The 24,964-nt window shown below is 35.9% G+C and overlaps 2 protein-coding genes across 2 annotated transcripts in view; one reads left to right on the plus strand and one right to left on the minus strand.

Moving 5' to 3' along the window:
• LOC132155249 (parafibromin-like) overlaps window positions 1-24,246 on the minus strand; it is a 43,677-nt gene extending 19,431 nt beyond the window's left edge. Inside the window, exons 1-10 of the mRNA XM_059564123.1 lie at window positions 24,081-24,246; window positions 23,406-23,511; window positions 23,046-23,115; window positions 22,900-22,962; window positions 22,676-22,728; window positions 22,486-22,574; window positions 19,651-19,864; window positions 18,915-19,013; window positions 15,066-15,144; window positions 13,023-13,087 (exon numbers count right to left, since the gene is read on the minus strand). Coding sequence (XP_059420106.1) covers window positions 13,023-13,087; window positions 15,066-15,144; window positions 18,915-19,013; window positions 19,651-19,864; window positions 22,486-22,574; window positions 22,676-22,728; window positions 22,900-22,962; window positions 23,046-23,115; window positions 23,406-23,511; window positions 24,081-24,211 — 969 coding nt within the window. The 5' untranslated portion in view covers window positions 24,212-24,246. The remainder of the gene's footprint in view (window positions 1-13,022; window positions 13,088-15,065; window positions 15,145-18,914; window positions 19,014-19,650; window positions 19,865-22,485; window positions 22,575-22,675; window positions 22,729-22,899; window positions 22,963-23,045; window positions 23,116-23,405; window positions 23,512-24,080) is intronic.
• On the plus strand, window positions 2,396-7,799 carry LOC132154318 (beta-1,3-galactosyltransferase 2-like). Its single transcript, XM_059562862.1, has 3 exons — window positions 2,396-2,868; window positions 3,180-3,283; window positions 6,580-7,799. Exon 3 carries the CDS (start codon window positions 6,644-6,646, stop codon window positions 7,787-7,789), a length of 1,146 nt encoding a protein of 381 aa, XP_059418845.1. The 5' UTR covers window positions 2,396-2,868; window positions 3,180-3,283; window positions 6,580-6,643; the 3' UTR covers window positions 7,790-7,799.
• Window positions 24,247-24,964: the final 718 nt, after the last annotated feature.

A 24,964-nucleotide genomic window follows, 5' to 3' on the forward strand; every position in this document is an offset into this window, starting at 1 on the left:
TACATCAAGACTGAAACCAAGCCGTTCACATAGAACGCATATTTCGCGCATCTCATGTTTTTAAATGAAAAAATGTATCCTGTGTGACTGGTTTTCCGCCCTTTTTATTTATTTAACAATGCATGCATACATGATGCGGTTTTGTTTATAGTTCTTTAAGCAACTTAATAATTCATAAACATTATTTCAAATATGTTTTTTTCAGTCATGTATTCTAATGCTTTGAATAAAAATGCTGTAATATTTTGCTATAATAATATTTTTATCTTGAGCCTCAGAAGAGAAGCAAAAAGCTTGAACTGAAATTATGCATTTAAAATTCGAATACAAATACAAGGTGGTTAAAATAATTTTCTTTTTTTCGTTTTCGAAACTTGTGTTGGTTGATTCGTGCTTGATTCGTGCAATAGATTTTCGAACATAAAGTGACAGTCGACACGGTCACGGTTTTAGACTAGAGGGGAGAAGGGATGGGAGAAGATCTGGGCACAGTTTTTCCAGAACTTTGTGCCAAGTTAAAGCGGTGTCGAGCTGTTTTAATGAATTTTTTTCAGATGTATTATGGTGCCCGAACCCATATGACTTTGAACATTGTCCGCGAACATTTAGTTTACTGCAGCCGCAGCCATCATTACCAAGCGCGAACCGTTGACTCTGACAGTGAGTGAGAGTATGAGACGAAGCGAACACACAGGCCACAGTGTGACATCCGTGTAAACACAGATGACGTCAAGGTTTTTTTTTTTTTAAAGAAGATAGCCTTCATTTGTATGTAGGCCAAGGCAATTTATATATTTACAATACTTTCTTAAATATAATTAATAGTATTTTATTGCGTTTGTATTAGTTGTTTGAAGAGTAAAAAAATAATTGGTCGTTCTTAACGCAAATTTACAATCGGCAAGTCGGTCGGACTAAAGGCAAAAAAAAATGTAAAAAAATGAGTCTGTGCTAAATTGACAGGGTCGGTCGGGTTACGCCAAACAAGAATATTTTTAAGGATGGCCTGAACTTGAGCTCGAAACTCCATGTATATCTTTGCCTTACAGCCTTTTAAAAACAATCTATTGAGAGTGAAATGTCTGCTTTCAAATAAACCAATTCAAATGGAAAACAAATGGCCTATTCTCAGATTAATCTGTATGAAACATGCTTACAGACGAGTCAGAGTCGCCGAGTTCATCTCTTAATCCGAAAACAAAGAAAGCACTAGTTTATCAAATTATTAAAATGTTAATGCATTCTGCTTACTGTTTTTTTTCCCTGACAAACTCAATCATTACTTCTGCGGTCCACTGTGGCAAGCTTTGTGTGTGTGCTTGAGCACTTCGGCTACATAAGCAAAAAAAAAGCTCATTATAATGTTTAAGTGGTTTATTAATAAACAAGGTTAGTCGACTAATGCTTCAAATGAACGACTAGTCGACCAGAAAAATCCTTACGAGGGCCGCCCTAGTTTTGACACAGAATTCACAATTTGATTCTATTATTTTACACAAGATTGAGATTCGATTAAATTAAATGATTTAGGATATATATCAGGTAAAGGGCATGGCAAATTTTCTCGAAGAAAAAAACAAAAACAATTTACATTTAAATGGTGGTTGTCACAACTTGACAGATTTATTCTAAAATTTTATATTAAAGAACAGTAGCTTTGTTTCACATCAAGCTTATTGGAGATTTTTGGATGGGAGGCCATCTGTTCATTATCTGACAGGCTAAACTAAATTGATTCTTTGGATTTATGAATCAATATCATTTCATAAAAATAAGAATCGATTAAAATTGAGAATTTTTTTTTTCAACCCAGCCCTAGTTTTAATTAAAAGGAATACCAGTAAACTTTAACTTGCCATTTTTTGTTGATAATTCAAAACTTTGCATGCAAAAGATGTTTGAAATTAAGAACCCCAATATTTTGTGAATGTAAAGGACAATCAATTTCATATACAAAGTGCGTCAGCAGCATAATAAGCCCCAGATACAGATCCCCTGTAAAGACCTTGTCTCAGAGGAGCACCAGGACAAGACCACAGGAAATAGATGATTCTTCTGCACAATCTGACTTTGCTGCAGCCTGGAATTGAACTACTGGTTTTGTCTGGTCAGAGGAGAACTGGTCCCCCGACTGAGCCTGGTTTCTCCCAAGGTTTTTTTCTCCATTCTGTCACCGATGGGGTTTTGGTTCCTTGCCGCAGTCTTCTCTGGTTTGCTTAGTTGGGGTCACTTCATCTACAGCGATATCGTTGACTTGATTGCAAATAAATGCACAGACACTATTTAACTGAACAGAGTGAATTCAATGATGAACTGCCTTTAACTATCATTTTGCATTATTGACACTGTTTTCCTAATGAATGTTGTTCAGTTGCTTTGACGGGAGGGAGCTCAAGCAGGTCACATGAATGAAGGGGTGTGTGTGTTTGAGGACGTCAACAGGGCTGTGTTCACACATTTTCAACTCCCTTTCCCCAACTCCTTTATTTCTTAATGATCAGAAAAGCAGACCACAAAAAGGAAGCCGCACCCGTGCAGCGGATCATCACTGTATGTGCAAGAAGAACGAAAGTATACCAGAAATAGGAGTGGACTGCTTTGCCTAGCTCTGCATCACGTTTCAGTTGATCTCAGCAACTGAAATAGTTAACCCAGGAAATGCCTAAAGCCAAGCTGGGAGAGATCATCATCTGTGAATTCTTCAGGAAGAGGAGCAGCAAATCAAAGAGATGAAAAGCAAAGGCTTGACAAACCATAGGAGTAGGAACAGCCTATAGACGCTATAAAACGGTACAATGAGAAAGCATACAGCATATATTTGCAACAGTACTGACAAAACAAAACTGTCTCATTCAGTCCAAGGGAAAGGTATGTCAAACGAGACCTCTGCATATGTATATCTGACAATGTGCTGATAATATTTATTCTTCACAGCAATCCTGGAGCAGCTAGCCAAACTATGTCCATGTGCGTGGGTTTTTTTTTTTTTTTTTGGATGATTTGAATCAAGAATAATTGGACCAAGAATAATTGACATTGATTTCTGGCTAAACATGGAAAAGCATTCAGTCTCTGAAAGTGTACCTACAATTAGCTAGTGACAAAAAGGCTGTAGTGTGCACTAGATCTAGAATAAAAAGAGGAAATGATCCGTCAGTCACCTTTGGCTGTGTTTTCAGCTGGTATTAAAAGGGGACTTTGACGAAGAAAAAAGAAAAACCCATCTCAAAATATCTTTAATGCATCACTAAAGAAAATCACACAAGTTTGGACTACTTTGAAGGTGAGTAAAGGACTGAATTTTCTCAAGCACCCCACATTTTGATGATTTTCCATTTCATGAATATATGATTGAGCTGAAGAATATAAGCTGTATCATACACTTAGAAAATTATGAGCTATATCACTGCTTATCGACACTAGGGGTGAGACAATATTTTAATGTTAAGAAATTTTCAAATGACAAAATATATGTCTTTTAATCCCATAGAGTAAAACAATGCAGTTGTATTTTAAAATGTGCTTAAGGAATTATTATTTTGTTAAATCAAGTAATCTACTGATCATTTTGACAAGCGAGTAATCTGATATATTTAGTGGAAAAAGAAACTTTAATTTGACCATTTATATATAAAGTAATACACTTGTGTCATCCAGAATGTCGCTTGATTGTGCTTCTATGGGATGGCACAAAGTCACTTTTATGGACTTTTAAATTAAATGTTCCCTCCTGGTGGAATGACCTCCTCAACTCAATCAGAGCAGCTGAGTCCTTAGCCATCTTTTTGTATTCTATTTTCTTTTCATTTATACGGAGCCCCTAAAGGGTCATTGTGGTGAAAAAAAAAATCAAAGTGAGTAAAAAAAAAAAAAAAAAAAAATTTGGGGTGGGAGGAAAAAATTTTTTTTTTTTGTGATTTTTTGCATCCCCACGCAAAACTTTTGCATTCCCTCGAGAAACTTTGGGTTCCCTCGCGAAACTTTGTGTTCTCTTGCATTCTTTCGCAAAACCAGCTGAGCTCGGACATAGGCTACACTTCCTGTTTCTACGTGGGACTCGATACCGGTGAATGGCGCAGGTGCTCCACCGGCCTTGCTCCGTTCCCAGGGCTCTCGTTGCACAGTGTTTTAGATTAAGCGTTCTAGTATGTCCCAAAACCGTGCCGTAATAAGCATGCACTGACTATTTCTCCAAGTTCAAAACAAAACTCTATGAACCACTCCACTGTGAACTTATGGAGCTGTATGAACCACTACAAGCTGTAACGTAAACAGGTTTGTCTGAACTCAACTAGTTTTGTGAGAGAATGCAAAAGTTTTGAGAGGGAACAAAGTTTGAGGGAACGCAAAAAAAAAACAAGATTTTTCACTCCAATTTTTTCCACCAATATGACCCTTTAGGGGCTGTGTACATTATACAAAAAAGACCTTTAACACTGACTTGCTCTATTCTTTTTCTATTCTATCTGTTTTTCTTTTTATTTATTATATTATCTAAAAGCCCTCGCTACGTGTCCTGCGTCTAAGCTAACTGAGACTTGTTATAGCACTTTATATCATTGCTCTTTTGTTGTTTTTGGATCGCTTCCATTTTACTCATTTGTAAGTCGCTTTGGATAAAGAGTCTGCTAAATGACTAAATGTAAATTAATAAGGCAATAATAATTGGCCTCAAATAAATGAAAGTATCGATATCAAGTACATGGTTTTATTGAACACTTAAAATAAAATACAATACAATGTGCCTATATTATAACAAATACCTGCGGAGGCACCAACGGCCTGGGGATGTTTCATGTGGTTCAACTACATTTAAACCCATTTAATTTTAATATTTTGGCACACGCAAAGTAAGAAACTCATTTTGATACTGCGATATAGACAGATGGAATAGATGGAAATCTTTGACCATTGCGCCTCGCAGCTTTTTTCAATGTGTCGCGCAGAAGACCAAGGCCTCTTTTCCATTCATCAGCTGCGACTCTGCAATTGGATACTATGGTGTGTGTCTGACTGGCTAGTAATGTTAGTTTGGTTGAGTATTAAAAAAAGCTGTGTTCCTCTCATACATTGGTAGGCGAACTCATTTAACGAACGTGATGATCAACAAGTGTTTTTAAATGAAGGATGAAATTTTTTTCCCGCAGCCAATCACAGCACGCTGGAGATCTGGCATGGTGCTGGAGAACTTTATGCCCTGGGTATGTGTAATCTAGATAAAAGATAATTGAGGCTGTATTTTAGACGACTATATACAGCTACAAATCTTTTGTCCTTGTCATTCATAACTGGACTTTTAAGTGTATTAACTTTGCACAACATGGTATTGGACATAGCAATAAATTCAATTATAAACAATTAATTTGGACAAAAACACTTAGCCAACTTAACCATGTAAAAACACAAAAGAGCAAGACGTTGGAAAGGTAAATCACATGGTCTTACACCATGTCTACACTGGGTGCGACAGTTGTCACACAGCGACACAACAGTTAAAAGTCTGTCTACACTGGAAGTGACAAAGCGACCATTGGACATCCTTTGAATTCTGAGTCAGTACGTAATTAATAGAACGAGGCAGCAGCAGTTTACTGTTGGGAATGTCATGTCACAGCATTCAGCGTTGACAATCACTGATTATAATGGGCTCTATAGTATTTTTTCGCATTGCGCTGCTTGCGTCCGCTGTAGACACTGTGTTAAGCCCCATTCACTTCAAGTGATAAAGCGACACAATCCCATTCTTTTTAATGGAGAGCTGGTGATTTCCGCGACAAGTGCCACAGTGGTCATTTCAACAGGAAAAAAGACAACAGAGCTCATGTGATCGTTCTCTACTCTGCCATAGAGAAACCTATACAATGGAAAAAAATTGTGAGCGGTGTCTCACTCATTACTGTTTGAATGCAGGGATTTGATTCATATTTATGAATTAAAATATCTAAAATATAAATGTATAAAAATATCAAGTATATATGGGCTGATAATTTAATATGTTATTTCGATCACGGTGAAAAATAACACGTTAAAAATTAAACATTTAACGCACTAGCCACTTCCCAGACCTATGTGGGTCATCTGACATTTCATAGTTGATTGATGACAAATGAGGCAGGGCAACAACTCCCTTCATGATGGAGCCCAGAGAACGTAGTTAGAATTTCCCTAAAATTAAAGGCTAAGTGCAATATCACACGAGTGCAAATGTGATAACGATCTTATACAACAGTTCAGAAATTAAGAAGTTAATAGTGTTATTTTAGACACAATGTTGTATGTTTTGCTCATTTTTGGCAACAAAAAATATAAAAGACAAAGCAGAACTGCTTGTCTCCGAGCAACATACAGTGGCATTTAATTTCTCAATGCACAGTTTGAACGAATTGGGTGAACCATTAGGCCCGTTGGATTTGAAGCGGTGCTGCACAGACTGATCAGTGTATGACATCAAAGTATAAGCATAAGGAGCGGTCTGCTTTCTGCAGCTCTTGCAGTACTTTGATGACACACTGATCAGTCTGATGGTGATGATCTGCTTTAAGATGAAGTAAAAAAAAAAAATCCCTTTTTTATTTGCAGGTTTCCACATATCTGGACAGAGTTTACTCAGAGGCTTGACAAATCCAAAGAACCCAAAGAAATCATGCGATGGAAGCGGAGGCACAGATACTGCAGTGTCGCACTTTTCCTCATTGTGCTCGTGTTTGTGGGAGGACTCTTTTATCAGGGTCAGTGGCACTGTAAAATCACCCAGGAGACACTTGCTACTCAAGAGCTCCAAACCATAAAAACCTCCTTCAACTTCTCCATGACAGATCTATTAAGGTTGAAGGAGCTTGAAGAGTACTCTAAACTACTGACATCAAGTTTGCAGCAGAAGTTGGAAAACTCCTCGCTTTTGAACATCAGTTTGAATGACGAGATGAGAGTGGCAAAGATAGTTCAAGATGAACCTTATGAGTACATCCTTAACGAACCATTCTCATGTCTGCTGCGAGCTCCTTTCTTAGTGCTTTTGATTTCAGTTGAGCCCAAGAAAACAGATGCCAGGGATGCCATCAGGAAAACGTGGGCCAATGAAAGTGTGGCTTGGGGTTTGGGTATCGTCCGGCTTTTTTTCATAGGTGTAAATCAAGACACACAACGAAATGGCAGCAAACTACAGCACACAATAGAATTAGAAAGTGACCGGTATCATGACATCATCCAACAAGATTACAGGGACACTTACAACAACCTTACCCTAAAAACGCTGATGGGGATGTACTGGATAACAAAGTACTGTCCCAAGGCCAAATATGTCATGAAGACCGACAGCGATATGTTTGTCAACACCGAATACCTCATGGAGAAAATCCTAAAGCCCAAAGGGCAACAGACACAGAAGTATTTCACCGGACTTCACATGACAGGCTTCTTCCCAAACCGAAACAACGAGAGTAAATGGTATATGCCCCCAAAAGTGTTCCCTGGTAGGCGATACCCCACCTTTTGTTCTGGGACTGGATACATCTTCTCAGGTGATGTGGCTCAAAGGATATATGTGGCATCTCTGACCATACCCAGACTGCATTTAGAAGACGTTTACGTGGGTATTTGTCTAGCTAAACTGAAGATAGAGCCAGAGCCGCCACCAAATGAACATCTGTTCAATCACTGGCGAGTGCCCTACTCTAGCTGTACGTACAGCAACCTGATCACCTCCCATGGGTTTCACCCCAATGAGCTGATCCAGTACTGGCAGGACCTGCAGAGCAACAAGCACATTCCCTGCCAAACAACCGGATGAAACGTTCAATAAACAGACAGGTTTTTTTGTATGTGTGTGTGTGTGTGTGTGTGTGTCGGGGGTGGGGGGTTCTGTCAAATAAAACACCTTTTCCATTATTATTATCTTTTTTCCACAGTTATTTAAATCTTTATAACCGATTATTTTCACAAACCTGTATGATTAAATGGGTATAAAAATAATCAGTTTTGGTTAAGTATTTTTTTATTTTTATATATAGGATTTGGAATAGGGTCTTCAAGTTGAAAAGCAGAAAAGGGTCTTCAAGATACTAAAAGATAATACAGTTATAATGCATCAAGAAAATTAAGGGATTGGTTGAACCAAAATGGCCTAAAGGATCACAAGTTTAGCATTTGCCATCCAATAGTTGAATTGCAGATTACGATTAATTTACTGCCATTTTGTGCACATGTAATCTCTAAAAAGAAACTGATCTGATCATAAATACTTAAATTATGGAAAAAGATTAAATACAGATTACATGTAATCAGTAACTACAAGGCATTGAAAGTAGGCTTGTTGCGATAGTCAGTGTTACCGGTGATACACTGTGTTTAACCCACCTACCGGTCATAGCACTTGACCACCGGCACCGTCCCCATCGTGTTGAAGTTTTAGCCTATAGCAATAAAGCACTTAATTCAGCCTTCGTAATTTAGCATAAGCGGAACGAGCGCCGCAGTAAAGCGTCCGATTTCATGTATCATTTGAGGAGAGTGAGGCGAGCTAACTGGCAAAGGATGGCGGAAGATCTGGTTTCAAAAGCGAACTGTTGCAATTTAAAATGAAGGTTTTTCGTTTATTGTTTCTCATTTAGCCTATTTATAATTTTTTTGTACGTTGTATGCAGTTAATAGGCCTACCTCTTTTTTTTAACAGCTTAACGTGAGTTTAATTTTTATATTAGTTTTTTTTTTGCACTTAAGTGTCCAGTGATTATTCGGGTAGGCTACTAAGTTTTTGATGTTTTTGATGTTCGTTCGTTTCATATTCGATGGTTGTGCAGTGTTTTTTTTTGTTTTTTTTTGCTGAAAAAGGCAGGCACTTTATTTAACGAATAGTGAATTTTTTTAATATAATTTCTTGTTTGATACTTGCACGATGTGTGCAGTGGTTCGTTTTGTTAATAAATGCACTTTAAAGGTGTTTCATAAGTGCTTTTGTTTAGTTTTTGCATGGTGTGTTAAGATATTATTCATTTTGCAATAAAGATGTGTGTAATACAAGCGAGTGTCTTATTGTTTTGTGTATTTTTATTAAGAATAAAATAAATGAACCCATGATTAATTCAAACAAATGCTACTGAATTGCCGCTAATTACAAAATCATTAAAATCACCGCAACATCCCTAATTGAAAGTACTACCATCAGCAAAGAGAATGGAGAACGATAACTTAAATCAGTTATATACTATGAAATATCCAGGATTTTCTACTTGGAGTCGTTCACATCCTCGGACTAGGAATCACACATTTCTATCAACATTATCAATGCCTAAACATAACACCAAAATGAATCCGCGGCAGTTAGTAGGTAGGGATGCACGATCATGATTTTTCATGGCCGATTCCGATACCAAATTTTTTTACAAGCAAACTGGCCGATTCCGATTTCAGTTTCTTTTTTTTTTTTTTTATCTTTAAGCAACAAACAAGAAAGAAGGACAGTATGCATAAACAAGATGTTTATTTAGTATTTAATAGGCCAAACTGGCTTTTGGCTATTGAAAACAAAAACCGTAACCATCTGAAATTAACGGCAGTAACTACACAGTAAGTAACCTACATTCAATACAAACACAGATGGTACAGATATCAGCATTTAGATTTTGTTTTTGAATTGGGTTGAAACAACATAGAACTATCCTTGAATTAAAAGATTAACTGTAACCAGGTGAAATTAAAGGCAATAAGTGCATAGTTCTACAATCCAAACAACACAAATAAAACAAAGATGCAAAGTGTTTCATTCATCAAAAAAAAAAAAAAAAATTTGGGTAATGATAACACATCTATATTTTTTTACTTGAGCCAATGAAAAATAAATAACTATTTTCTCAAGTAAAAAAATATAGATGTGAATCATTACCCTAAAATGTTTTGGATGAATGAAAACTTTTTTTCCAGTGTGCTACAACAGGTGATTTTTAAATCAAATTAAGTCGATGTAATTTTAAGGTAAAATAAAAATAATCATCCCAATGCAGAACTGACGTTTACTTCTGGCTTTTCAAACATGTATGCAAGTTCTACTTTATACAAAAAAAAAAAAAAAAAAAAAAAAAGCATTTCAGTTTTGTCACAGTTTAGTCCGTTTTGTTTCTCATCCAACACGAGAAGTTGATCTGAACATCTCTTCACTGTCTCCGCTTGTGCAGGCGCGGACAGGTACAGATACGCTCAGGAAAGACTTTTATTTGTGCGCCAGTACACCAACAACTGTTCGCTTCCTGCTATCTGTGCCTCAGACGTGCAGCGCTGCACGTCCAGTGCTGAACGGTTGCCCGTGTCCTGCGCACAGATTTCAAAATACTTCCACACAAATTACATGATAGCGAATGATTACAATGCAGTCTGTGCACGCAGGCGCACTTCCGGAAAAATCGGCCGAAAAAAGACCAAAAAACGATTTATGGCGGGTCAACCGGTGCATCCCTATTAGTAGGTACAACGTTCACATGGTGAAGTCATAGCTCTTTCAAAAAAAACAAAAAAAAAAACAATTACATGTTGTAATTATGAGTTGGAATCTGGAAATTATAACATTGTGTGAACGCACTTACACATGACAGCTAATCATGTGACTCACAAAAAAAATATCACAAGACTCACGAGATTGTAGATCTGCACAGGGCTGGAATGTGCTACAAGACCATAAGCAAGAAACTAGGTGAGAATGAGATAAACAAACTACACGGGAGGAGGCTGTTAAAAGCTCTTAAAGGAGTCGTATGATGCGATTAAAATTTTTCCTATCCTTTTGGAGTGTTACAAGCTCTTACTGCATAAAGAAGATCTGTTAAGATGCAAAAGACTAAAGTATCAAATCCTAAGAAATATTCTTTATAAAAGTTAAGACTTGTCTACGCCCTCCTAAAATACAGTACAAAAAATACAAAGTACATAAACAATATACACTTTGGAAATGCTAGGCATGTCATGTTCATTTATATATTTCAACATAATAATAATACATTTTATTTATAATGTGCTTTTCTCACACCCAAAGAGCTACACCAATGTAAAAAAAAAAAACAATTAAAATGCTAAATTCAATGATACAATATAAAACGCCAAAATAAATCAAAACCCTAATCAGCAGCTTAATCATGATAAGCAATTTTAAAGAGGTGGGTTTTCAACAGTTTCTTAAAAGTATTTAGTGTAGGAACACTTCGAACATTCAAAAGAAAGCGTAAGCGTATCAGTGGGGCTGATAAAGAATAAGAGAATAAGCAGAGCGAAGGGGACGAGAAGGCATGTACGGGGTAACTAAATCACTAACATAAGGAGCCAATTTAAATCAATGATTTTAAACTCAATACGTGATTGAACTGGAAGCCAGTGCAAGTTACAGAGGACACCACTGATGTGCTGAATGCAGAACTGTTCAGCTGTGCTGATGTTACATCGATATTTGATATTAATCTGGATCAACATAGGCTACATTTGTGAACACACATTTTCTGCAATGTCATGTGTCAAGTCATGCTTCTGTGCATCCGTACAGACTGCAACTTTCAATCGCAACTTCATTTTTGTTACTCCTTTCGTGCCATATAAAAAAAAATTGGTCCGCTCCCGACAGCATCAGGTGTTTTATTAATGGAGAGTATAATTACTTATTAATTTATTTATGAGGGACTGGGGTCTGGTCCGTACAATCACAGATCAACTACGATCTCTAATAACAAGCGTATAAATAAAGAATAATTTTTAAACAAAACTTTTTCATTTTATTTTTAAGTCTAAATACTCACTCTGCTCATGTTGTGATTGGACATTAGGATCCCGCCATAAGTAGGGTTGGGTATCGTTTGGGCTTTTTCCAAAACTGGTGCTATTTAGATACTTTTAAAATGGTACTGGTGTCTAAGCGATACTTTACAAAAAAAAAAAAAAAAAAAAAAAAAGGGCCACAAAAACTATGGATAACATTAAAGAATATTGCAAAATATTTCAAATAAATCCATAGCTTTCACACACTCCTTGAATACTCTCATTTCCCAAGTTGTGCATCCCTTACTCTAAGGCTAATAAATGTATTTCATGATCTGGGTCATTGTTTAATAGAAAACCACATATGATGTTTCTACTGTATCTCGGTCAATCACTCTGATATGTAGTTAAATATCACAGTAGTGCATGTATAAAGCACATAATTAAATTAAGTATATTTAAATAAGTGTAATTAAAGTATGGTTCATATGTGTTAAGAGCTAGATTTTCGCTGGAGGAAACAGCTGTGGTGTGATGAGCGGTGAACGGATCGATAACTTTACAGATGAGGAAACTGACTGCTCCCTCGTGACCTTTTGTAAACTGTATTTATGAAGAACTGCACAGATACAGATATTCTAACAATATATCGATAAACACGCACCTTGTGTCTTCTGTTTGTCCGCTCGTGTTGCTCTTGTTTTATTATGAAATTTAAGCGGAATGACTGAGGCAATCGCGAATTTGTGCACAGTTTATGGAGCTAAATGCTATAGCCCCGCTAAAAAACCCTAGCGACACCCGTGCTTCTTGTCTACATTTCGGAGAACCAGGACAAATATTTCAATGGATCGCTCAGGCATTTAAGAGACACCAAAATGAGCCTCCAAAATCTGCGTTCTGATTCGGTTCGGTGCATACCGGTTCCATAGGTACCCAACCCTAGCCATAAATGACGGAGTAAATGAAAACATGCAAGGTCTGAGGTATTCAGATACACACTTTAAAATGTATTCTTTTGTAAGATAGACATGACAATCTGAATTTGTAAAAAAAGCTATCTTTTAAAGTCTATTAAAATAAATGCATGCAATTAAAGGCTTGGCAAACTGAAAAAGAAACAGGCGGAGCATAGATTTGCCAATCTACACAAAAGAGGTCTTTGATGAACCTATATATTTCAATGAACTGGACCAAATAAATCCAATGAATAAGCCTGTGATTCACAAATGGAAGGCTTCATTGCTGACTATGGCACAGACATGTCAAAAAAAAAAATCATATAAACTCACCGTCACAGACTTCAGTGTCATGCCATGGTAAGTTCCCATAGTGTCGATTTTGAAACCCTCCGTTTCTGTAAAAAAAAAAAAAAAAAAAAAAAAAAAATTATATATATATATATATATATATATATAGCCTATATATATATACATACACACACACACACGTCTTATTCAACTGAAAAACACAAAATGCTAAGAAATCTAGGTGCATTCTGAAATCAACTTATACTTCATGAAATTAAACTTCTATTTTCTCATTGCATCATAATGTTACAGTTTAACCACTGATGGCAGATGGACTATTCTGATGAGGTCTTCCATACATTTCTGGACCTTGACACTGTTATTTACTTGGCAGTTAATGGGACAGTCACAAGCCTCCTGGTTTTCATCCAAAATATCTTAAATCGTATTCAGAAGAACAACTAAGCTTTTACGGGTATGTTGGGCTGGAGTATCCCTTTAACAGCAGGTAAACATTGTATTCACAGGTGAACATATAAATATCTTGCAAACCACTGCTGGTGAACAGGCTGGTGTAATACAGTTATGTCTAAAAAGGTCTGACATAAGCTAATAGGGTGAGGTTATCAGCACGTTCTGGCGAGACCAGTTAGATCACATCACACCCCGATAATCTAGTAACGTCAAACAATTAAATCATCCAAAATAAAAGTTTTTGTTTTCATGCGTGTGTGTGTGTACGGTGTATATTTATTATGTATTAGACAATACAGACACTTGGATCACTAGAATGTGATTTTCAACGACAAAATTAGTCTTTTAAAATGTAAAACAATGCAGTTGTATTTAGACATTTTAACTAATCTAGGGCTGTAACTACTGATTATTTTGGTAATCAAGTAATCTACTGATTATTTTGACAACCGAGTAATCTAATATTTTTTGTAACAAACAGACCTAAGTGAAAACCAGGCTTTAGTATGACTATTTATATATAAACTAACGATGAGACAATTTGCTCAAAATATCAAAACCAAGAAATTACATAACTGTATTGAGCAACACTGTTAAAATCTGACCAAATGAGGCTGAAAAGGTGCAATTTCATTCTATGATTCTTATAATTATTCTCTGACAATTTCTAATACACATGCTATGGCTCTAAAACCATTGGAATAATTGTACAAACAAGCACTTAATTTAAAATAAAAAATTGTTTTCACCATTGTCATATATTAAATACACATAACCTGCTTAGCTGGGAAAACATCACATCTGATCACATCAAGTTTCTAAATCATTGTTTAGTTCATAAGATTATGCATGGTTTAGCTCCTCCTCTAGTTGATTTTATTAAATTTAAATCTATTGAAAACAGTAACTAGACGTGCAGCTAAAGCTGATTGCATAATTCCACATAGAAAAACCTTGTATATTCAAGCAGTTTTTTCCATTCAGAGCATCACATCAGTGGAATTCAATACCACAATTAATTAGAGAATATGCACCATTTAACTAATTTAAGCATCATTTTAAGAGATGGCTTCTTCATAACCAACTATGTGAACATTAATGTCATTTATATATGTTAATAAGCTGCTATTTATTTTAACTGTTTTGGACAAAGTTGGTAGGTGGACTCGAAAGTGATCTGAAGTTATATATATATATATATATAAGTATATATATATATATATATATAAAAACATGTAAATATTTATTAAATATATACACATGCATGTTTGTGTAGTTATAAATATATACAAATATACACAGTACACACAAGTGATTACAATCACAATTAATAATTTGACAGCACTATAATAAACAGATTATACACTTAATGACCTTGTGACTTAAGTTCAATAAGATTCAACAAACGATGGCAGCCTGTTTATAACAAATTTTTTTTTTTTATTCAGATAGACGTTACGTCTTACTAAAAGTGCTACTTCTACATTTCCTCGATCAGGTACTAAAGAAGGTTTTTTTTTATTGGCTGTGCAAATATTTTCTGCATTATCATTAAAATCAACATGTTTGGTGCTTCAAAGGCCAAACTAAATCTGGTGAAGTCCAACTTACCTTCTTTTCCTTTGAATCGCTCCTGATCGTATCTGTTGTAGGCAGCTGGGACTGGCTGTTTATTTCTTATTGCTGGATCCTATGGGATTAAAACAATTATGTTAAAGGGGTCATATGATGGGATATATTCCTAAAACACTGTTTAAACACGCCCCCACATGTCTACATCACCACGCAAATGTATACACAAAGAAAGGCGGCGTAACTTATTCCCACTGTTGTGTTGTTGCCACTGCCGCCATGTTGTGGATACACTGTGTTTTGTTGCAAAAGACACATTTTTTTAATTTTTTTTTGTCTTCCAAAAGAGGACACAACTAGAAATCAGCAGTTAAGTTTTAAGTAACACCCAAATATTTGAGTGTGTGCAGCACATTTTATGGAGGAAAGTTTCCTTAACCTGTTGAGGGTCGTAACATTTGTAAGTTGTCTGAGAAGTACAGCCGAAACCAATTTCACTATTTTAAATACAAAGCCTTACAAAGTAACAATATAATAGAAAATAATATAATATACAAATAACCAACAGTGCTTTATTTGTTAAAGTAGTTGTATTTAACCGTAACCTTCAATAAATTAAATTGAACAAATATAAAAACAATATAAAACACTTGACTAAATAATCCCAGTTCACCCAAAATTTTTAATTATGTCATTAACTAATTCTGATTGTTTTAAACCTTTCTTCTGTTGAACAAAAGTTATGTTGAAGAATGTGGGTAACCAAAGAGTTGCTGGTTGAGACAACATGAGTGTGAGATAACTGAGTAAATAATGAATTTTGGGGTAAAATTAATGGCAAGCCTTTAATGGCAAGAGGCAGCAGGTTTGGCACTGACACTTCCAGACCTGCACGTGTCTAAATATACAGGCACGCATCTGTCTCTCAACTGTTTACTTTCACTTTAGACATACCAACTGTGTTTATATATAAACCTTGTTTTCTTTTCTTTTTTGACAGTCTTCGAGCAATCAGACGTGAAAGACAACTGAAGAATATTAAGAAATATTTTAAAAGCAGATTGTGGAAACATTTTATTCGTCCATAAAAAAAATGAAATACTACCAAAACAGATTCAGTTGAACAACTACACTTGTGTTAATCTTTCAGAAACATTATTTCTTATTTGTCTCCTTTTTTATAGATGGTAATTTTGCACTGTAACGTAAACATGTAACAGTGTCATATACCATCATTCTTGTTTTGTAATGAAAGTTTACAGACAAAAAAACCCACGAACAACTGTAATTTTTATAGTAGGGATGTAACGATTCACTTAACTCACGATTCGATTTTCTCACAATTATTATTTTTTTAATTAGTTTAAAGGCTATTGGAGCACATTTCTTTTTGAAATTGTAATAATTAAACTAAACAGATTTTAAAACGAACCCCAGATCAAACAAGTAACAAATAAAATAAATCTCTATATATGAACAAACTAAGGCTTTGTCTGTGCTCTTTCCATTTAAAATGAGATGCAAGCACTGGATTTGACTCAGGATCTAAATGAGTTTCAGTGAATTTATGTAAAATTAACTGCTGTGCCTAGATGAAAGTTTGTTATAAACGCTGAGTGAAGAGTTTTGAAAAAGTGTTTTAAGTATAGGCCAATTATATGTTTGTAAACATTCAGGATGCGCGCATCATGGTATCAGAAAACACGGGAATGAATAGCCTTTATGTATAGAGAATTACACGGATGCAGTATAAAATTGTTTGGTTTAAAAAGATTGCCGATTATATTGATTAGATGTCATTTTCAAAATGTTCATTGTAGGGCTGTAGCTATCGAATATTTTAGTAATCGAGTATTCTACCAAAAATTCCATCGATTAATCGAGTAATCGGATAAAATGTGTTTTTGCTTAAAGTGCAATATTAATTATGCAAGAGAAAATAAGACTCCTGGGTCTCTTAAAATGAACAACTAAGTTTCCTTTTTTAGAAACAATATTTATTTTTTAAATGCATAGAATGCAATGCATACATCAAAAATAAACATTAAATTATTACCCATTGTTTCTCTGTCTGTACTTGGACTGTGAACAATGACAAGAAAGTTGACAGATGAATTAAGTGCATTTAAGTGCCATTCAGTTGGGGTTTTAAATAAAGCATTTTCTGAGATGCACATTAAACAAAACATTTAATTTATCTTTTAATTATTGAAAATTATCAACTTTTTGGTAAACAAAGGGGATTTACTATTAAAAACATGGAAGAAATGTTGTGTGATTAAACCTTAAAAAAAAAAAAAGTTAGATTTTTTTTTAGTAGTAGGCTATGTACATTCTGCTGAACAATAGTCTTTAACCAGACTTTTATTTTGACGGGTTGACGTACCTTTACAGTTCTGTGTATGTGATGTGACGCTAGTTTTACTCAAATCAAACAGTCAAATGCTCATGAAGTGACTGTCAGAGCAGTTCTGACAGGAGATGCTGAAATCACCGCCGAGCGTCATGCGCGCTTCAGTGTGTGTGATAAAGGAAGTCACGCTTCTGCTCCATTCATTAACACAGACACGCAGAACATGCAAGATTCATATTTAAATAGACTGTTCCGGCTTAATATTTACAGATATTAGTCCATATTGTGATTTGATGTAAGTGTAATGACCTATTTTTTATTAATTCATTCAAAATTTGGCAAATTCCGTGCCATTCCGCGTTAAACTGTAAATTCCGTTTTTATGACTGGATTCCACTCTATCTTGCAGTGGACGCACGCCACGACGTTCTCTTTACATTTGCCCGCGCCCTCAAATCAAAACACTGCTGACTCGGACGCAGCGATTGTGTCTCCTTCTGCTTTGTGGGTGACGTAAACGCGTTGTGTCACATTATAAAAATCATTGCGAAAGAACGTAACGTGAGATTTAAATTAAATTAAAAAAGGCTTCGAGGCCTAGGACTATTATTAGCTGAAATTGACGTTAGACAGTGGGATAGTCTTACAGATCCCAAACAGGGATGATGTTTTTTTGTGTGCGGAGACTATCTAGTGGCAGAAAATGGCGGTTTTCAACTGGAATAAAAGAATAAGAAAAAAGTTAATTTGATTTTATATTTCAAAATTCAGACTTTATTCTCGCAGTTCCGATATTATATCTCAAATTCTATTAAGGAAAAACAACTCGTCAATCTCTCTTTTCCCCTCAACGCTTGTTTTTTTTTTCTTTCTCAGAATAGACAAACTCACTATTTTTGACGAGTTATAAAGTCTGAATTTGGATAACCTATATAAATTAAAAAAGTCAGAATTGTGAGAAAAAAATAGATAAATGTAATGTAAAAATGTTAATAGTAAGGTTTGTAGGGCTAATACAATACATCATTGAACAGCACATATGAATATTATGAAGACCCATTGTTTAAATCAAGTGTATGCTTTAAAAGTAGAGTAATCATAGCAGTTTTCATCCAAAATCTGTCCATTTAAACATCAGTGTTTAGCTTCAAATGGCATCTTTGATGACAGTATTCTATAAAAATATTTTATATTATATTTTATAGTATTCCATAAAAGTTATTTTCATTCCGATCTAGACATCAAAAGGCACAAAAATTTATATTTTTCTCTTATTCCATGGATTTTACACATTTAACTCCACTTGTTCCCAGTATTTTTCTGCAACCATTATGCGCGCGCAGCTGCAAGTGACGAAACTGATGTCTACTCTGAATTGGTCTATTGAGAAATGCATCCTAGCAATTGTTAAATAGGGTTTATGTGCCAAGTGAGCTGTATGGCCCTTTGAAGTTCTATAAAAAAACATTCCATCTATTCTGATGTACAGAAACAAACACTGGCGCATTAATAAAGCGGCTCTGATTGTTACTCACCACCTGTGTTTGGTTCTGGGTCTGTCTCTGTTCAGGGGCTCGACCTTCCTCCCTCGCCTTCACTGATTGTAGGATGGCAAATATATTTTTGGAGAAATTCTACAACATCAAAAGATCATCATGTTCAGGAGTTCATATTCTTTAAACATGGCTTTTAACCAAGTTATGAGTTAACTAACCATTCAAAATCCAACCCTAACAAAATAACCCAAACAAGAAAACAGCTGTTTGATCAGTGAAACACCTCCACCTGCAGGACAACCGTTTTATATTTCAGAACCACCAAAACACAAGCTGCAATAATCCAGATATAATATATAATTTTAATTAAACAATAAATCGTAGGAAAAATATAATAGTATGAACTACAGATGTAAATAATTTTGATTGGCCAAGAAAAAGTTTGTAACAAATATAAATGCATGTATATTAAAAAAAAGAAAGGAAAACAATGTATAAACTCATCGGTGTCCAACAATTTACAATATATTTTGATTTTTTTGGCCAATAAATGTTCATCGGCTGCAAATTTTGAAAAATCAGAACAATTCACTCCAGCTTGATACACAATTTGATTAAATGTTTATTAATTCATTAAAATAGATTTAAAAGATATTGCAGCAGAGTAAATAATTAAAGAGAGATTGGTAGGAAAGTCTTATTACCACAATGGCATTTATTTATGTTTTAATAGATGTTAATGTCTTAATGGACAGCCCTGAGTGTCTCCTCTTACCTTGCCAGTGCTCTGTAAAATGGTGGTCCTCGTCCGCCACACTCTCTCTCGACTCACAATGTCTCTGGTCACGTCCACTTCAGCATCCACGAAGCTTCTCTGTTTCTGGGTGATGTCATCGTCCAGGTCAGTCTTGATGGTGGAGCGCTTCTTGGCCATGATCTTGGCCTTGATAGCAGCAATCTTCTCCACTGACATGGCTTCGGACAGAGACCTAAGATCAGAAGAAGAATTACATAAACTAGGAGAACTAAACGGTTAAGATATGACAAGCTGTGTTATATGGTGAATAATAATAAAAAGGGCCCTGTCATACACCTGGTGCAATGCAATGCCAGACGCAACAAGCGTTTTTTGCTAGTTCCAGCATGATGCAGTTATTTTCACATCCAGCACTGTGTTTAAATAGCAAATGCACTCGAACCTCTCCGTTACCCCATGTGCGGATGGTGTGAAAACAATACATTCATGCGCATTGTTGGCACATTGCTTGTTTAAGGTAACTGAAAACTAGGGATGCACGATCATGATCTTTCATGGCCGGTTCCGATACCGATTTCTTTTCTTTTTTTTTATGCAACAAACAAGAAAGAAGGACAGTATGCATAAACAAGATGTTTATTTGGTAGTTGATAGGCCAAACTGGCTTTTGGCTATTGAAAACAATAACCATAACCATCTGAAATTAACATCAGTAACTGCACAGTAACTAGACTACATTTAATACAAACACAGATGGTACAGACATCAGCATTTAGCTTTTGTTTTTGAATTGGGTTGAAACTACAGAGAGCTGGCCTTGAATGAGAAGATGAACTGTAACCAGGTGAAATTAAAAGGCAATAAGTGCATAGTTCTACAGTCAAACAACACAATCAACACCCATTCATTAAGATGTTTCTTAAATCAACATTCAGTATTTGTTTTAGTTTTTAAATTTGGTTTTGAATCATTACCCTGAAATTTTTTAATTGGATGAATGAACGACTTTTTTTCAGTGTGCTACAGCAAGTGATTTTAAAATAAAAGTCGATGTATTTTTAAGGTAAAAGAAAAATAATAATCTTATACAGAACTGACATTTACTTCTGGCTTTTCAAACGTTTGCAAGTTATACTTTGCAAAAAAATTATATATATATTTCAGCTTTGTCACAGTTTAGTCGGTTTTGTTTCTCGCATGTTGGACGAGAAGTTGAGCTGAACATCCCTTCACTGTCTCTGCTTGTGCAGGGCGTGGACAGGTACAGTACGCTTGCGCAGGGAAAGACTCTTATTTGTGCGCCAGTACAACAACGGCTGTTCTCTTCCTGCTATCTGTGCCTCAGACGGGGAGTCGTGCTGGGGAGTCGTGGCCTAATGGTTAGAGAGTCGGACTCCCAATCGAAAGGTTGTGAGTTCGAGTCCCGGGCCGGCAGGAATTGTGGGTGGGGGGAGTGCATGTACAGTTCTCTCTCCACCTTCAATACCACGACTTAGGTGCCCTTGAGCAAGGCATCGAACCCCCAACTGCTCCCCGGGCGCCGCAGCATAAATGGCTGCCCACTGCTCCGGGTGTGTGCTCACTGTGTGTGTGTGTGTTCACTGCTCTGTGTGTGTGCATTTTGGATGGGTTAAATGCAGAGCACAAATTCTGAGTATGGGTCACCATACTTGGCTGAATGTCACTTCACTTTCACTTTCACGTGTAGCGCTGCACGTACAGTGCTGATCGGCTGCCCGTGTCCTGTGCACAGATTTTGAAATACTTCCACACAAATTAAGTGACTGGAATGATTACAATGTAGTCTGTGCATGCAGGCGCACTTCTGGAAAAATCAGCCGAAAAAAAGACGAAAAACCGGCCGATTGCCATCGCGTATTTTAAGCAAAACCGGCTGTTCCGATTTATGGCCGGTCAACCGGTGCATCCCTACTGAAAACTGATTGCACCATTGACCAACTAAAACCTGGTCTAAAGTCAATGGCGCAGTATTTTTTGAAAATTACTTAAAAGGGCACGTTAGTAATAAGTGCATATAGGTGGTTGCACAGAGCACGTACACTCTGCTAATTACACACACGGAGATGCGCAGGAGCACAAAAACATAAAATATTAAAAATGAAAGGTTCACAATGAAAGTGACGTGACATTCAGCCAAGTATGGTGACCCATACTAAGAATTCGCGCTCTGCACTTAACCCGTCCAAAGTGCACACACACACAGAGCAGAGAACACACACACACACACACACACACACACTGTGAACACACATCCGGAGCAGTGTTCATTTATGCTGCGGTGCCCGGGGAGCAGTTGGGGGTTCGATGCCTTGCTCATTAGCTTCACGCCAATAAATAATCAGAAATATTGGTCTTCACTAATATATTGAATCTTTACATTCCTCCTGCCTGTTGTCCGTGGATTTACCTATATTTGGTGTTATTTGCCGTATAAACTTTAGGCATGCAAAATCGATTTTACAGTCGATTCAATGAACACTCGTCACTCAAATCAAAAAGGATTTTTCACACAAAAGTGACAACCCAAGGAAGCAAAGTAAACGTTCTCTCATTTGTAGGTTGCATTGATACGTAGCGGTGGATGCAAGTAAAACTACCTCATTTTTTTTCTTCTCACCTGAAATTCATGCAATAAACATGTTAAAAATAGTAAAAAATGTATTTTAGAAAACTTATTGAAGGGATAGTCCATCTAAAAATGAAAAGTCATCATTTAGTGTTTTTCCAAACCAGTATGCATTATCATCATTTGCTGAACACAAAAGATGATATTGAGGAAAACTGTCCATATTTTTTGCACACAGTTAAAACGCTGGATCAGTTTGATCATACCTGATCTGATCTGTCTGCACAATGCTTTCCTTATGACCCTCGAGACGAGCAGCCAGACGCTCCTTATCCAGACGCACACGCTCTTCATCCTGAGAAACACATGCACAAATCATAAGCAGCACAGAGACATGTTGCTTTTCAGCATTTCAACAATCTTTTTTTTGTATTGAAGCTTTAAAATGCTTCTTACCTCAACCCGAGGCTTTTTGGCCTCTGAAAACACTTCATCTGCTGCCCTTTTAACTGTTAAAACAATTGCAATTTAATGCCAGGATATGGCTCAAATAGAGGCACTTTTGACTATTTTTTGATATTATTACATGCCCTAAAATAAAGAACAAATAATGGCCTAATATGATTTTTTTTTTTTTTTTTTTAAATATCAAAAATACACTAAAGAAAAAAACCACACACCTTGTGTCGGCCTTTGTAAACCAATCTCAATGGGTGCACTTCTGTCGATGCTTGTTGATGATGCTGTAAAATTAATTGACAAACAGATAAATAAGTGTGTTGTTTTAATAAAGAGCTTGAACACTTTGATTCTTCATCACACTTACAGCTTTCTCCATTGAGATAAGACAGCAAGTCTTTTCTATCGGGTCGTCTTACAACAGGGATGTTCTCTGTCTGCAATCACAAAAGCAGGCTTATGTTTTACTTTCCAACCACCTGTGCACTCAAACAACATTATTAAAGAAAACCATTCAAATTAGGATATTTCCTTATTATAGATTAAGCTTTAATTGAAACCTGAATATAAAAACACTTGCCTTACAAAAAACTATTGACTTCTCTGAGAGGCAAGGTTTAAATGTACGTAAATATCATGAAAACAAAAATGGCAATAGTAATAATAAAATGAATACACTTTGATCACATTTTAAAGTGTGTGCTATAAACTGTGCATCTGTACTCACTGCAGCTCTCCGCACATACGAAGGGTGAGGAAGATGCACATTGTTGAGCAGGAACAGAATCGAGTCAAGAGTGTAGTACTCTTTAGGCTGTCCCTCTTTTCCAGTTCTGAAATTAAATTGCATGTTAAAGAAAAACCTGGGAACCTTTCAACAAGATACATTTTTATCAAACTGAGCTACAAAGCACAGCAACCTCAGACAAACCTTAAATAGGACACATAAAAAATATATACATTATAACATTAACATGAACACAACACAAACAAAAGAACAGTGTTAGGTGATACTTTGATTATCATATGGGTCTTTACGTGTTACTCCAGTGTACCTCAAAGTATATTATGTCCAAAAACATTGAAAAAAATGTGGTACCAAGTTAGTTTGGATTATAAAGTTTGAAACAATAACGATTCAACAGTGTCACAAATGAGAAGTTGTTGCGCAAGCCTAAATGCTTTCTGTACAAACAGCTCAGCGTGCTTTAAACAACAACCAACAGATTAGTTACAGTCTCCCAGTGTTTGACACGTAACTACAGTGACTTACAGACACAGAACACTTTATTCTGTACAAGAACACTACAACACAACACGAGTTTAGCAGCAGCGCATTAGCGGCTAAAGCAGCTCGGCTCAAAACAACACGAAGAACCGCGCGGAAGAAGCGCACACTTACCCCCAAATGACATAGTTAGTTTTGACATCTTTAGGCCAGGAGAATTCTCCGAAAATAACTTCATCCCCTTTCGCAACGATCTCCTTTTTCTGGATGTTGTACAGGCGAAGAACACTCAGCACGTCCGCCATGATCGCGCCTCCTCATTACGAGTGTTTTATTTAAGACCCAGAAACTTCTCAGCGGAGAGCTGGCTCAAATAGCGCCAATATAAAATTAATTAATCAGAATGTTTTTTATTCGTATTTTTAGATCTTTTTTAGATAAAAGATGCAGCGTAAACAGGTTAAGTAAACGGGTTATTTATAAGCGAATATAAATTAAGTATTAAAAAGTATTTAAGACTTGAATGGCCAGCTCAGGCAAATCTGGGGCAGCTACACCGAACAGACTTGGAGACCACTTTCAAATATAAAAACAACAACAACAACAACAACAACAATTTATAAAAATAAACTTTGTTAACTTGCTATTATGTTAACTACGTGGACAAATAAAACAAAAACATGGCAAATACATTTCATTTTTGTAAAAGCATGAGAGCACAGCCTTTCATTATTTGTTAGATTTATTATCCCTTAATTCAAGAGGTTTAGATTATATGTAATATTACACAAACAAGAACATTCAGTATTATATCTCAAAAGTAACAGGTAGTTATTGTCTACAGATGTTTTAGTGTTTGTTAGTTTGTGTCTACAATTTATTTCCGTAATAATAATCACCTAACAGCTTTAGCAAAATTACAATCTTGACCTTAAGAGGCACAAAGAGCAACAGACAATGCAAAAAAAGTAACTTTCTACACATTTAAAATTAATCTAGAAGCAACATCCATTAACAAGCTCTATCAGTCAATGCATACACCTCTTAGTTATTTAGTT

Source organism: Carassius carassius, chromosome 12 (assembly GCF_963082965.1).
Source record: "Carassius carassius chromosome 12, fCarCar2.1, whole genome shotgun sequence".
Lineage (NCBI taxonomy): Eukaryota > Metazoa > Chordata > Actinopteri > Cypriniformes > Cyprinidae > Carassius > Carassius carassius.